General features: G+C 42.1%; 1 protein-coding gene across 16 annotated transcripts in view; it reads left to right on the top strand.

Moving 5' to 3' along the window:
• The window catches only part of LOC137370059 (lethal(3)malignant brain tumor-like protein 4), a 456,447-nt gene that overhangs the window by 139,316 nt on the left and 304,054 nt on the right, over positions 1-13,077 (top strand). For all 16 annotated transcript variants that reach the window (XM_068032126.1, XM_068032123.1, XM_068032124.1 and 13 more), the window contains one exon: positions 2,969-3,045. In XM_068032126.1, the coding sequence (XP_067888227.1) occupies positions 2,969-3,045 (77 nt within the window). The remainder of the gene's footprint in view (positions 1-2,968; positions 3,046-13,077) is intronic.

The raw sequence follows: 13,077 nt of genomic DNA, 5'->3' as shown, positions 1-13,077 counted from the left end.
TATCTCAGCGACGACTTCTTTTAAGACCCTTGGATGAAGTCCATTCAGACCTGGGGACTTGTTTGCCTATAGTTCTAATCATTTTCTCAGTACACTTTCCCTGGTGATGGTAATTGTTTTAAGTTCCTCCCTGCCTTTCAACTCTTGATTCACAACTATTTCTGGGATGTTATTTGTATCCTCTACAGTGAAGACAGAGGCAAAGAAATGTGTTCAATTGCTCTGCCGTTTCCTTATTTTCCATTATCAATTCCCCAGACTCACTCTCCAGTGGACCAACACTCACTTTGCTTACTCTCTTCCTTTTTAAATACCTATAGAAACCCTTGGTGTCCATTTTTATATTTCTAGCTAGCCTTCTCTCGTACACTAATATCTCCCTTATTCTTTTAGTCATTCTTTGCTGTTTTTTTATATTCTGTCCAATCTTCTGACCTACCACGACTCTTCACTGAATTGTATGATTTTTCTTTCAATTTGATACTATCTTTAACTTCCTTAGTTAGCCATGGACAGTGTGTCCTTCCACTCGAGTCTTTCTTTCTCACTGGAATGTATATTTTACATAGAAACATAAAGAATAGTAGCAGGAGTAGGCCACTCGGCCCTTTGAGCCTGCTCCGCCATTCATTATCATCATGGCTGATCATCCAACTCAGTAACCTGTTCCCGCTTTCCCCCCATATCCTTTGATCCCTTTCACCCCAAGAGCTATATCTAACTCCTTCTTGAAAACGTACAATGTTTTGGCCTCAACTGCTTTCTGTGGTAACGAATTCTACAGGCTCACCACTCTCTGGGTGAAGAAATTGCTCATCTCAGTCCTGAATGGTTTACCCCGTATCCTTAGACTGTTACACCTGGTTCTGGACTACTCCACCATCGGGAACATCCATCCTGCATCTACCGTGTCAAGTCCTGTTAGAATTTTATAGGTTTCTATGAGATCCCCCTCACTTTTCTGAACTCCAGTGACTATAATCCTAACCGACTCAGTCTCTCCTCATACGTCAGTCCCGCCATCCCAGGACTCTGTTTTCCCCTTCTTAATCAATCCCTTGGTCCTGCTTTGCTGAATTCTCAACTGCTCCCACTCCTCAGGTCTGTTGTTTTTTCTGGTGAATTTGAATGCCTTTTCCTTGGATCTAATGCTATCTCTAATTTCCCTTGTAAGCCATGGTTTGGCTACCTTTCCTGTTTTACTTGTGCACCAGACAGGAATAAACAATTGTTGCAATTCATCCATGCGCTCATTGAATGTTTGCCATTGCCTTTCCACCTTCATCCCTTTAAGTAACGTTTCCCAATCCATCATTGCCAACTCGCGCATCATACCTTCATAGTTTCCTTTATTAAGATTCAGGACCCTAGTCTCAGAATCAACGATGTCACTCTCCATCTTGATGAAGAATTCTATCATATTATGTTTGCTCATCCCCAAGGGGTCTCGCACAACCAGTTTGTCAATTATTCCTCTCATTACACAAAATCCAGTCTCGGATGGCCTGATCTCTAGTTGGTTCCTCAATGTATTGGTCCAGAAAACCATTTTGTATACAGTCCATGAATTCCTCCTCTACGGTTTTGTGACTAATTTGATTTGCCCAATCTATATGCAGATTAAAATCACCCATAATTACAGATGTTCCTTTATCGCATGCGTCTCTAATTTCCTTTTTAGTGCCATCCCCAACATCACCACTACAATTTGGGGGTCGATATACAATCCCCACTAACGTTATTTGCCCCTTAGGGTTTCTCAGCTCTACTCATACAGTTTCCACATCGTCAGAGCTAATATCCTTCCTCACTATTGTGTTAATTTCCTCTTTAACCAGCAATGCAACTCCACCGCCGTTTACTTGTTGTCTGTCCTTCCTAAATACTGAATACCCCTGGATGTTCATTTCCCAGCCCTGGTCACCCTGCAGCCATGTCTCCATAATCCCGACTATATCATACCCGTTTACATCTATTTGCGTGACTAATCCACTTTATTGCGAATGTTCCGCGCGTTATGGCACAAAGCCTTAAGGTTTGTCTTTTTAACATTACTTGTCCTCTTCCCACTATTTTTCACTGTGGCCCTGTTTGATTCTGGCCCTTGATTTCTCTGCCTATCACTTTTCTTATTCCCCTTACTGTGTTTTGTTGTTGTCTTTGATTCCCCCCCCTCCTCTGACTCCTTGCAAAGGTTCCCATCCCCCTGCCTTTTTAGTTTAAACCCTCCCCAAACACTGAGTGTTATGAAATATCTCCTTAAATGTCTGCTGCTACATCTCGATTACATCTCTATCTTTTAACCTAATTTCCCAGTTTACTTCAGCCAGCTCTGTCCTCAAACCCTCATCATTACCCTTACTTAAGTTTAAAACACTGGTCTTAGATCCACTCTTCTCACCCTCAAACTGAATGCGAAGTTCAATCATGTTGTGATCGCTGCTACCAAAGGGCGCCTTTACTATGAGGTCATTAATTAATCCTGTCTCGTTACACATTACCAGATCTAGAGGAGCTTATTCTCTGGTTGGATCTAGAATGTGCTGCTCTAAGAAACCGTCTCGAAAACACTCCTTGAGCTCATCTTCCAGGCTACTTTTGCCAACCTGATTGATCCAATCTATCTGTAGATTAAAATCACCCTGCTTTCTCACAAGCCCAAATTATTTCTTCCTGTTTACCCTGTCCTACAATGTGGTTACTTTTAGGGGGCCTGCACACTCCTCCCACAAGTGACTTCCCATCTTTAATATTTCTTATCTCTACTTAAACTGATGCATCCTTATCACTTTGGGGAGTGAGCGCATCGTCTGCCACTATTGACTTATACCAAAATGTTGCTTTTATTTTAAAACAGATCTGATCTGCACTCCATATTCTGGTCTTGTATGCAATTTTTGTAGACTTGCTGCATTTAAAAATTGTTTCATGTTTTCACTTATTAATGTGATAATTACCTGTTTGGTAGGTGTGATGCTAGTAGCCCATACATCCACCCAGTGGGCTGGTGTAAGGAACAAGGCAAGCCACTTACTCCTCCTCAAGGTGGGTGAGTCACTATGCTTCCAAGCTCTACAGTTCTCTGATATCAGGTTGATAATGTAAGGTTAATAAGATCTGTGTAAGCATACCAGTTGTTCATAATTTCTGTACTTCGTCATCAGTTATTTAGTTAATTTCTGGAATATGTACAAACTTAGTCATCTAGCAAAAATGAATGCAATGACAGCAGTTCTGTAGAAATTAGCTATCATTCATTGAGAAGAGAATGTTCTGTACCATGAGTAATTTTAATAAAAGTAGAACAAAAAAAACCTCAAATCAATTGGGGGTGAAATTAGACCTCATTACACCCATTTTCCAGGCGACAGTGCTATCTGATGCAACTGCTTGTGTGACACAAGTAGTTTTCTTCTTCTTGTGCTCCTGATTTTTATATATCTGTCCCCCTCATCATAGATGGATGTGGACTACACTGAGCTGTCCCCTGGCCTGTCCCTGCCGCCAGTACTGTTGCTGTTCACTGAAACCACATGTAGATCCCTCTACCTCACTCTTTAACCCAACCGGGTTCTAAGTCTCTGTTCTGCTGCTTGGGCGTGATTGCGCATGTAATGATGCCTCCTCAGACGGATTCTTCACCTTTGAGATGTCTTTTTTGGGATGCCCTGGCTATTGAGAAGGACCTACATGAAAGAAAGAAGAGTTAGGCTGACAATTACAGCAGCAGATGACCTGCATCACAATGCAGCTCTATGTAGTTAAGCTGCGTACTGTGCGTTTCGCAAATGTTCGTGAAGGGTGCAAGTAATTGTCAGAGACCCTGTTTACAGAAGCTCAATTGTCCTGTGTTGGCAGCTCTTGAAGGGCAACTGATCTTAGGCACACTGCTGCAGCTCCAGCAGCCCTGTGAGGTTGGGAGTCCTCAGAGTTGTCTTCCTTTCCCTGTTGTGCATTATCTTGCCCTGTCGAGAGATCAAGTTACTGATGCTCTCTTACGAATGTGGATCATCTTGTTTTACAGGATGCTGAGGGGGAGACAAAAAGTAGTTGATTACAGTGGATAGGTGTTGAACTGAGAGCAGGTGTTGGAAGTGATGAACGTTTGAGGAGAATGGCGCTTGTGGGTGCAGTGAAGAAAGCAAGGAAGAGGTCAGTGAGTGTTATGAGAATGAGAAGTGATATGGTATGGTCTAGTGCTAGATGGTGAAGTATGTCATGAAAAGTAGGGAATTGTTGAGGGTGCTGGGGAGGAAGGACTGTTGCCATGTGTGTTGAGAGGCAATTGAAGCACTTCCTGCAACTCTTGGAGTTGGTGAACCTAGCAATCTCTTCCCATACTTGGTGCACTTGGGAGCTTGCCTGCAACACAGGCTAACTCAGTTTCTTCCTGCACCGTTCCAACAGCAAAATCCTGCTGAAGGAAGTGCAACCTGCTTGCAGATGTGTATTCTCACTTTCAGTAGGTTTTTGGCTATTTGACTAAAATTGTGCTCTGGAAGTGACTACTGAGGGCAGGATGGGAGATGTGATTTCCTGGAGGACCAGTAACTCAAGTGGGAGATCCACCGGTGAGTTCATAATGAGGCCCTGGAATTAAAATACCCTAGGCCTTTTTTTTGGCTGCAGCAGGTGAGTTTTGAACTGACAATTAATGATGGTATAGCACAATAGAGAGAGATAATCTGCATTCAGGAAACCAGGATGTAGAAGCGGTTTGGGTAGAGATGAGAAATAATAAAGGCAAGAAGTCACTTGTGGGAGTGGTGTACAGGCCCCCTAACAGTAACGACGTGGTCAGACAGGGTATAAAGGAAGAAATAATGGGAGCTTGTCAGAAAGGTACTGCGACAATCATGGTTGTTTTTAATCTCCATATAGATTTAAAAAATCAGATGGGTGAAGGTAGCCTAGTGAGGAGTTCATAGAATGTTTTCGGGATAGTTTCTTGGAACAGCACATGCTGGAGGCAACCAGAGAGCAGGCAAAATTAGACTTGGTATTGTGCAACGAGAGAGGATTAATTTAAGACCTCATAGTGAAGGCACCCCTAGGGAGCATGATCATAATATGATTGAATTCTACATTCAGTTTGAGGGAGAGAAGAGTGAGTCTAAGACAAATATTTTAAACTTAAATAAGGGCAATGATGAGGGCATGAAAGCAGAGCTAGCTAAAGTGAACTGGCAAATTAGGTTAAGAGATAGATCAAGAGAGATGCAATGACAGACATTTATGGGGATGTTTCAGAATACACAGAATAGATTCATTCCAGTGAAAAAGAAAAATTCCAAGGGGAGGACCCACCATCCGTGGTGAACTAAAAAAAATTCAAGATAGTATCAAACTTAAAGAAAAAGCATATAATTGCGCAAAGATGGTGGCAGATCAGAAGATTGGACAGAATATAAAAAACAGCACAGAATGACCAAGGTTAATAAGAGGGGAAAATTAGAGTACGAGAGAAAGCTAGCTGGAAATATTAAGACAGTAAGAGTTTCTATAGATATTTGAAGAAGAAAAGCTTTAACAAAGTGAGTCTGGGGAAATAATAATGGAAAATAAGTAGATGGAAAATGAATTGAACAGGTATTTTGCATGATCTTCACGATAGAGGTAACAAGTAACATCCCAGAAATAGCTGTGAATCAGGAAATGGAAGGGAGGGAGGAACTCCAGAAAATGAGGATCACCAGGGAAGTGGTACTGAGCAAATTGTTGGAGCTGCGGGCTGACAAGTCCCGGGTCCTGATGGACTTCATCCTAGGGTCTTAAAAAAAGTGGCTAGTGAGATAGTTGATGCGTTAGTTTTAATTTTCCAAAGTTTCCTAGATTTGGGGAAGGTTCCATTAGATTGGAAAAAACTGCATGTAACTCCTTTATTCCAAGAGGGAGGGAGACAGAAAGCAGGAAACTACAGGCGAGTTAGCTTAACATCTGTCATAGGGAAAATGTTAGAAGCTATTATTAAAGACGTTATAGCAGGCACTTCAAAAAATTCAAGGTAATCAGGCAGAGTCAATGTGGTTTTGTGAAAGGGAATTCATTTTTCATCAATTTATTGGTGTTCTTTGAAGAAGTAATGTGCTGTGGATAAAGGGGAACCAGTGGATGGACTGTACTTAGATTTCCAGAAGGCATTAGATAACGTGCCACATCAAAGGTTATTGCAGAAAATAAAAGTTCATTTTGTAGGGGGTAACATATTGGCATGGATAGAAGATTGGCTAGCTAACTGGAAACACAGAGTAGGCATAAATGGGTCATTTTCTGGTTGGCAAGGTGTAACGAGTGCTGTGCCGCAGGGATCTGTGCTGGGGCCTCAACTTTTACAATTTATATAAATGACTTAGATGAAGGGACTGAAGGTATGGTTGCTAAATTTTCTGATGACACAAAGACAGCTAGGAAAGTAACTTGTGAAGAGGACATAAGGAGGCCACAAAGGGTTATAGATAGATTAAGTGAGTGGGCAAAGATCTGGCAAATGGAGTATAATGTGGGAAAATGTGAAGTTGTCCATTTTGGCAGAAAGAATAAAAAAGAAGCATATTATCTAAATGGTGAGAGATTGCAGAACTCTGAGATGCAGAGGGATCTGGGTGTCCTAGTGCATAAATCGTAAAAGGTTAGTATACAGGTACAGCAGGTATTTAGCCAAGCTAATAGAATGTTATCGTTTATTGCGAGGGGAATAGAATACAAAAGTAGGGAGGTTATGCTTCAGTTCTATAGGGCATTGGCAGGACCACATCAGGAATACTGTGTACAGTATTGTTCTCAATTAAGGAACATAGGAGCAGGAGTAGGCCATTCAGCCCATCGAGCCTGCCCTGCCATTCAATACGATGATGGTTGATCATCCACTTCGATGCCTTTTTCCCCACACTATCCTCGTATCCCTTTATATCATTGGTATTTAGAAATCTGTCAATCTCTGCTTTAAACATACTCAATGACTGAGCTTCCAGAGCCCTTTGGGGCAGAGAATTCCAAAGATTCACAATCCTCTGAGTAAAAAACCTTCTCCTCATCTCTGTCCTAAGTGACTTTCCCCTTATTTTGAAATTGCGTCCCCTGGTTCTAGACTCTCCAACCAGGGGAAACATCTTAGCTGCATCTACCCTATCTATCCCTTTAAGTATTTTGTAGATTTCAATGAGATCACCTCTCATTCTTCGTAACTCTAGAGAATACAGGCCCAGTTTTCCCAATCTCTCCTCATAGGACAGTCCCACCATCCTGGGAATGAGTCTGGTGGACCTTGGTTGCACTCCCTTTATGGCAATAATATCCTTCCTTAGGTAAGGGGACCAAACCTGCACACAGTACTCCAGGTGCGGTCTAACCAAGGTTCTATACAGTTGAAGCAAGGCTTCACTACTCCTGTACTCCAATCTTCTTGAAGTGAAGGCCAACATACCATTTCCCTTCTTAATTGCTTGCTGCACCTGCATGTTATCTTTCAGTGACTTATTGACAAGGCCACCCAGGTCCCTTTGTACATCTACTCTTTCTAATCTCTGAGCATTCAAGAAATACTGTGCACATCTGTTCCTCCTACAAAAATGGATAACCTCACATTTTTCCACATTATATTCCATCTGCCATGTTCTTGCCCACTCACCAAGTCTGTCTAAATCCCCTTGAAGCCGCTTTGCATCTTTCTCACAACACACATTCCCACCTAGTTTGTGTAATCCGCGAACTTGGAAATATTACATTTGGTCCCCACATCCAAATCATTGATATATATTGTGAACAGCTGGGGCCCAAATACTGATCTCTGTGGTACCCCACTGGTCAAAGCCTGCCAATGCGAGAATGACCCGTTTATTCCTACTTTCTGCCCGTTAACCAATCCTTAATCCATGCCAGTATATTACCTCCTATCCCATGTGCTTTAATTTTGCTAACCAACCTCCTGTGGAGGACTTTATTGAAAGCCTTCTGAAAATCCGAGTTACCATGTCCACCGACTCCCCTTTATCAATTCTGTTAATAACATCCTCAAAAAACTCCAACAGGTTCATCAAACATGATTTCCTATTCATAAATCCATGTTGATTATGCCCGATCAGATCATTATTATCCAAGTGTCCATTCCTCACTTCCTTTAGAATAGATTCTAGCATTTTCCCAACAAATGATGTAAGGCTAACAGGTCTGTAATTCCCTGTTTTCTCTTTCCCTAACTTGTTAAATAGTGGGGTGACATTTGCTACCTTCCAATCTGCAGGAACTGTTCGAGAATCCATGAAGGATGTAAATACATTGCCAGCAGTTCAGAGAAGGTTTACTAGACTGATACTTGGAATGAGCGCATTGTCTTATGAGGTTAGGTTGGACAGGCTAGGCTTGTATCTGCTGGAGTTTAGAAGAATAAGAGGTGACATGATTGAAACATTTAAGATCCCGAGGGTTATTGACAGAGTGGATGTGGAAAGGATGTTTCCTCTTGTGGGAGAATCTGGAACTAGGGGACATTATTTAACAATAAGGGGTTGCCCATTTAAGACAGAGATGAGGAGAATTTTTTTTCACTGAGGCTCGTGAGTCTTTGGAACTCTCTTCCTCAAAAGGCAGTGGAAGCAGAGACTTTGAATATTTATAAGGCAGAGATAGATAGATTCTTGATAAGCAAGGGGATAAAAGATTATCAGGCGTAGGCGGGAATGTGGAATTGAGGTTACAATCAGAGATCAGCCATGATCTTATTGAATGGCAGAGCAGGCTCGAGGGGCCGAGTGGCTTACTCCTCCTAATTCGTATGTATGTTCGCAAGAAAACTCACCTGCTGAAAAATAGCCTGGAGTTAAAATCACAGACCTAGTTTTTCTTTCAGAGAGTTGTGATCATTTATCAATTGTTGGCAAGAATTTAAACTGTATTAACTATAGAGGGAGGGTTTTCAGCTTTATTTCTGCTGTTTTAGCTGTAGTACTGGAACAGGTAGGGCCACTGAATTAGGTGGAGGCCAGTTATGCTGGATCCCTGCCCATTTTTGCTTCAGTTCTGGCTGTCCAGAATCACCTCTGTCAGACATTGAAAGCATCCACACAAATACAGGGAAGCCCATTCAATTGATTGATGCTGGCATGATATCATGGGCTGGATTTTCTGTCTGGGGTTGGGAACCCAATGTCAGGAGAACTTCCGGGTCCCGAGTCTGCACCGTGTTGGAAGTAGAATGCCGACACAATTTTTCAGTGCCATGCCAATTACTGGCCAGAGGGCACACTCGCTGTCCAATTAAGGACAGTGGGTGGACTCGTGAGGCTGCAGCATCAGGAGGAGGCCCTCCAGCAATGACACATTGGCAACCCCATCCCAGGTGGTAGCTGCCAATGTATATAGGAGAGCGTTCCTCCACTTTCAGGCACCTTTTGAAAACTTTTTAAAAATAGAAAGAGGCCTCAGCTGCCAGGCCATTCTCATGGCGGGGTAAGCCATCCACAATGTGGCCTGTGTCTGCAGCTGTGGCATCACTGCATGGTGACTATGGGAGTGTTTAAAAAGCCCATTGAAGCACTGGACCCCTCTCAGTGTTGCAGCCACTGCAGGGGGCCCAGCTGCCGACTGGAAAAATTCCCTTTATCGGCTACCCCCTGCTTCCAGGTGGATAGCCATTCCGCCCCTTTACTGACCTTTTCAAAACTGGCTCGGAGGGCAGAAAATTCCGGGCTCACCTGCCTCCGGTCGTGCCCCCATCGGGCTTCGAAAGTCTGTCGTCATAATGTTAGCGTGATATCAGGAAAGAGGAAGTACAATTGTGAGGAAAAATATGAGATTCTAGCAAACTTGAGCAGCACTTAATCAGCTGAGTCCAAAGAGCCAGTACAGTATGGAACTTAGAATCAGCAGGTGTTCATCCTTAAAGAGAGTTCAACCTTAGACACAGTTCAGCATTGAGTTGCTGTTGGCCTGAAGTTATGTTTGAGAGATTAAATCGCTAAGATGCTGTGGATAAATTAATTAACCTTTTAAGAGAAAACAGTTTTTCTTTGTTTGTGAAACTTAAGATGTGAGCTGTTTCGGCAATGTGGAAAATCTAGGATGCTTTATGTGTCTGGGTTGGCCATGTGTGCAGGAAGTGTCTCTGATTACTTGCCTTTGTGCTGAAAGCTTCTGAGCTCGGGAAGGAGCTCAGAACACTTTGTGTTCCTTGAACGCAAACTCCAGGAGGACAAGATAGTGTTGTAGCGAAATGGATAACTATCCATTTGGAAAGGAGTAGGCATCAGGAAGCACTACAAGGATCCCCTGGGAGTATTTATTTGACATACCTGTAATAGTGACAACAGCTTTGAGGAGGACAACTGTGAGCAATGTATTGTGGAGCAAAGGTGGAATGTTAAGCACAGATGTAGCAGCAATAAGTGATTGGGGAGGGGATGGGTGTTTTTGAAGCTTCAGCAGAGTTTCAAAAAGTCTAGTGTCTCTGAGATGCCAATAAGGAATACAAGGTAGTGGGTGCAAACATTTTTTACAGAGGGAGGCAGAAGAACTAGAAGTTGTAGGTCATGTTGGAATCAATGATGTAGGAAGAAATTGATCAGAGTTGTTGTAAAAGCAGTTTCAGCAATCTGAGGATGGATTAAAATGCCAGGCCTTGAGGGGAGTAATCTCAGAATTACTCCTGTTGCCACACACATGTCAGCATCGAAGTAATAAAAGACAAAGTCGTTCTATATGCAGCTCGAGAGATGGTATTGGAGGGAAATATTCAGATTCTTGGGACATTTCGAATAAAATGAACATATTATTCCAGAAATTTAGTTGCACAACTCCCCCTTCAAACAATACTTACATTGCAATATATTTGTGTTGTGCTTGTGTTTATGCTTGTGTGACAGTAAGGGAGAAGAAATTGCAATAGCAGGATGGCTTTCACCCTAATCTTTACCTTTCCCCACTCTGTGTATGCTTTCAGCTCTAATTATTTTGAGGATAGCCTGTTCAAAAAGATCTTTTGACTACTTTTTCCACATAAAGGTCTTGTCAGGGGAGGAAATGGGGAGAGTTACTTTTAAATGTGTTTTAAAGAATAGTGTATTTGTGCAAATTAATAATGAAAGGGGTGAGACTTCTTTTTGTTTATTTTTGGCACATGAGCATTTATTGACCTTCCCGAGTTGCTCTTGAGAAGGTGGTGGTGAGATATGGGGGGTAGAAACTCGGGTGCAGTGCAGTGCAGCTGTCGCTCAATCAGAGCTTTTGTTGCTGACCAATTTAATCCACAATGGTCTGTGACAATAGGTAATTGAGATTCTAATAAGCTAGTATTAAGGTTGTTTCCCATAGACTGTAAATAATCAGTTTGTTAGCTTGTCTCCATAATCAGTGAACACGTCCCATACATTGAGTTGAGTTGCTGGTTATGTGTGTTTGGCAGGAATTTTGTGCAGCCTTCTGTTGCGAGGTTGGGTCTACTACAAGTCTTTATTTGGAACCAGTAATTCAGCAGTTTGCTTACCTGTTTTTTTTTACAGAAAATGACTCCCACTGTCCTGTATCTGTTATACCCCAGGGTCCCGCTATTATGTAACATTGAAATTCCTTTTGTGATATGGACTGGATCTCTGTGTCGTAAATGCCTAGGGGTTGAAATTGTAGCTCACTGCACTTGTTTTCTGAGTAGAAACAAGGGCACAGAAGTCCAATTTAGGAAGTCAACCTCCTGTATCCGAACAGTGTTATCAATATGCTCAACACTAAAATTAGGGCATACCAAATTCAAGGCCATGAAAAATGCGCCACAGACCATGAAATCTCCGTTATCTGTTAAATCAGCCATTTTACGAACTTCACGTGTTTTATTCATTGACACCAGGCTCACCTTGCTGAATGTTGAGCACGTTGTGAACATCGTGCGTTTTAGTGATTGACACAAGGCTCACCTCGCTGTTTGGTAGGTGAGGGAGGGCTGCCGGTGCAGTTTTGAGAGAAGCAGTCTCAAATGCTAGCAGACAAGTGAGAATACCAGAATGAGCAAATCAAAACAGCCACAGCCATTGCTGCAGCACATCAGGTGAAAGAACTTGGAAGCCTAATTCTGCATGCCGATGGTGGATTACTGTTTTGTATAAGCTGCAATGTTTCATTGGATCGCACACGGTGGGTACCGGTTCAATGCCACTTAGAGTCAGAAAGCCATCGGAGCCGAAAGGGAGTATCCGACTCCGCACTGCTGAAAAACAAATACTCAGAAACAAGCAACGATTTCATCTCTTTTTAAGAAGTCAACAGAGAGCTCAGAAAATCATCAGTTGGTTGCAGTGGAACTTGTGGATGTTTTTGCAAACGCCAACATACCTTTGGAAAAACTTGATCACCCAAAGCTGCGGGTATTCATTCAACACAATGTGCAAAATGGTGGTTGCTAGCCAAGTGCAAATCAACTATGACAGGACTACCTACCGAAGGTTTTTGCTGCACATTGTGAGATGAAGTCTTAGATTAATACAGGTGAGTCTTTTGCCATTATTTGTGATGAGTCCGCCGATGAGCCATGATGTGCCGCATGTTTTGTTTGATTTTATGTCAAGTAAGGCCAAAGATGTATGGTCAGGAAAGCTAACAATAGTGCTCACAGACTGCAACTGCTAAGAAGCTGTTGATTACACCACAGTTCCTCAAGTGATGATCGAAACTTTCAAAATATGGTGTAGATTGCAACAAAGTGTTTGCTTTCATTAGTGACAATGCAACTTGCATGACAAAATCTTTCAAACCTGTGCTCGAAAGTATAATGCCTCATGCTGTCCATAATTCATATTATAATACACATATAAACCTCCTTTGTCTTTTTTTGTTTTAAATGCATCATTTTCATGTTTTGATACGACACCATGAAATTCCCGATTCTTAAAATGCTGTGATTATGAAATTTGTTGATTTTGGCTGTGAATTTGGTAGGGCCCTAACTATAATATTTCGGGTACTATTGACTGTCTAAAACAGATGTGAGGCTGTATGAATATCCTAAGAAGGGACTTAGTATATTCATAGGAGCAGGCTTGAGGGGCTGTATGGTTCACTCCTATTCCTATTTCCTATGTTCTTACTTTAACACTG

This window comes from Heterodontus francisci, chromosome 5 (assembly GCF_036365525.1).
Source record: "Heterodontus francisci isolate sHetFra1 chromosome 5, sHetFra1.hap1, whole genome shotgun sequence".
Classification (NCBI taxonomy): domain Eukaryota; kingdom Metazoa; phylum Chordata; class Chondrichthyes; order Heterodontiformes; family Heterodontidae; genus Heterodontus; species Heterodontus francisci.
This window is presented reverse-complemented; position numbering and strand designations above follow the sequence as displayed.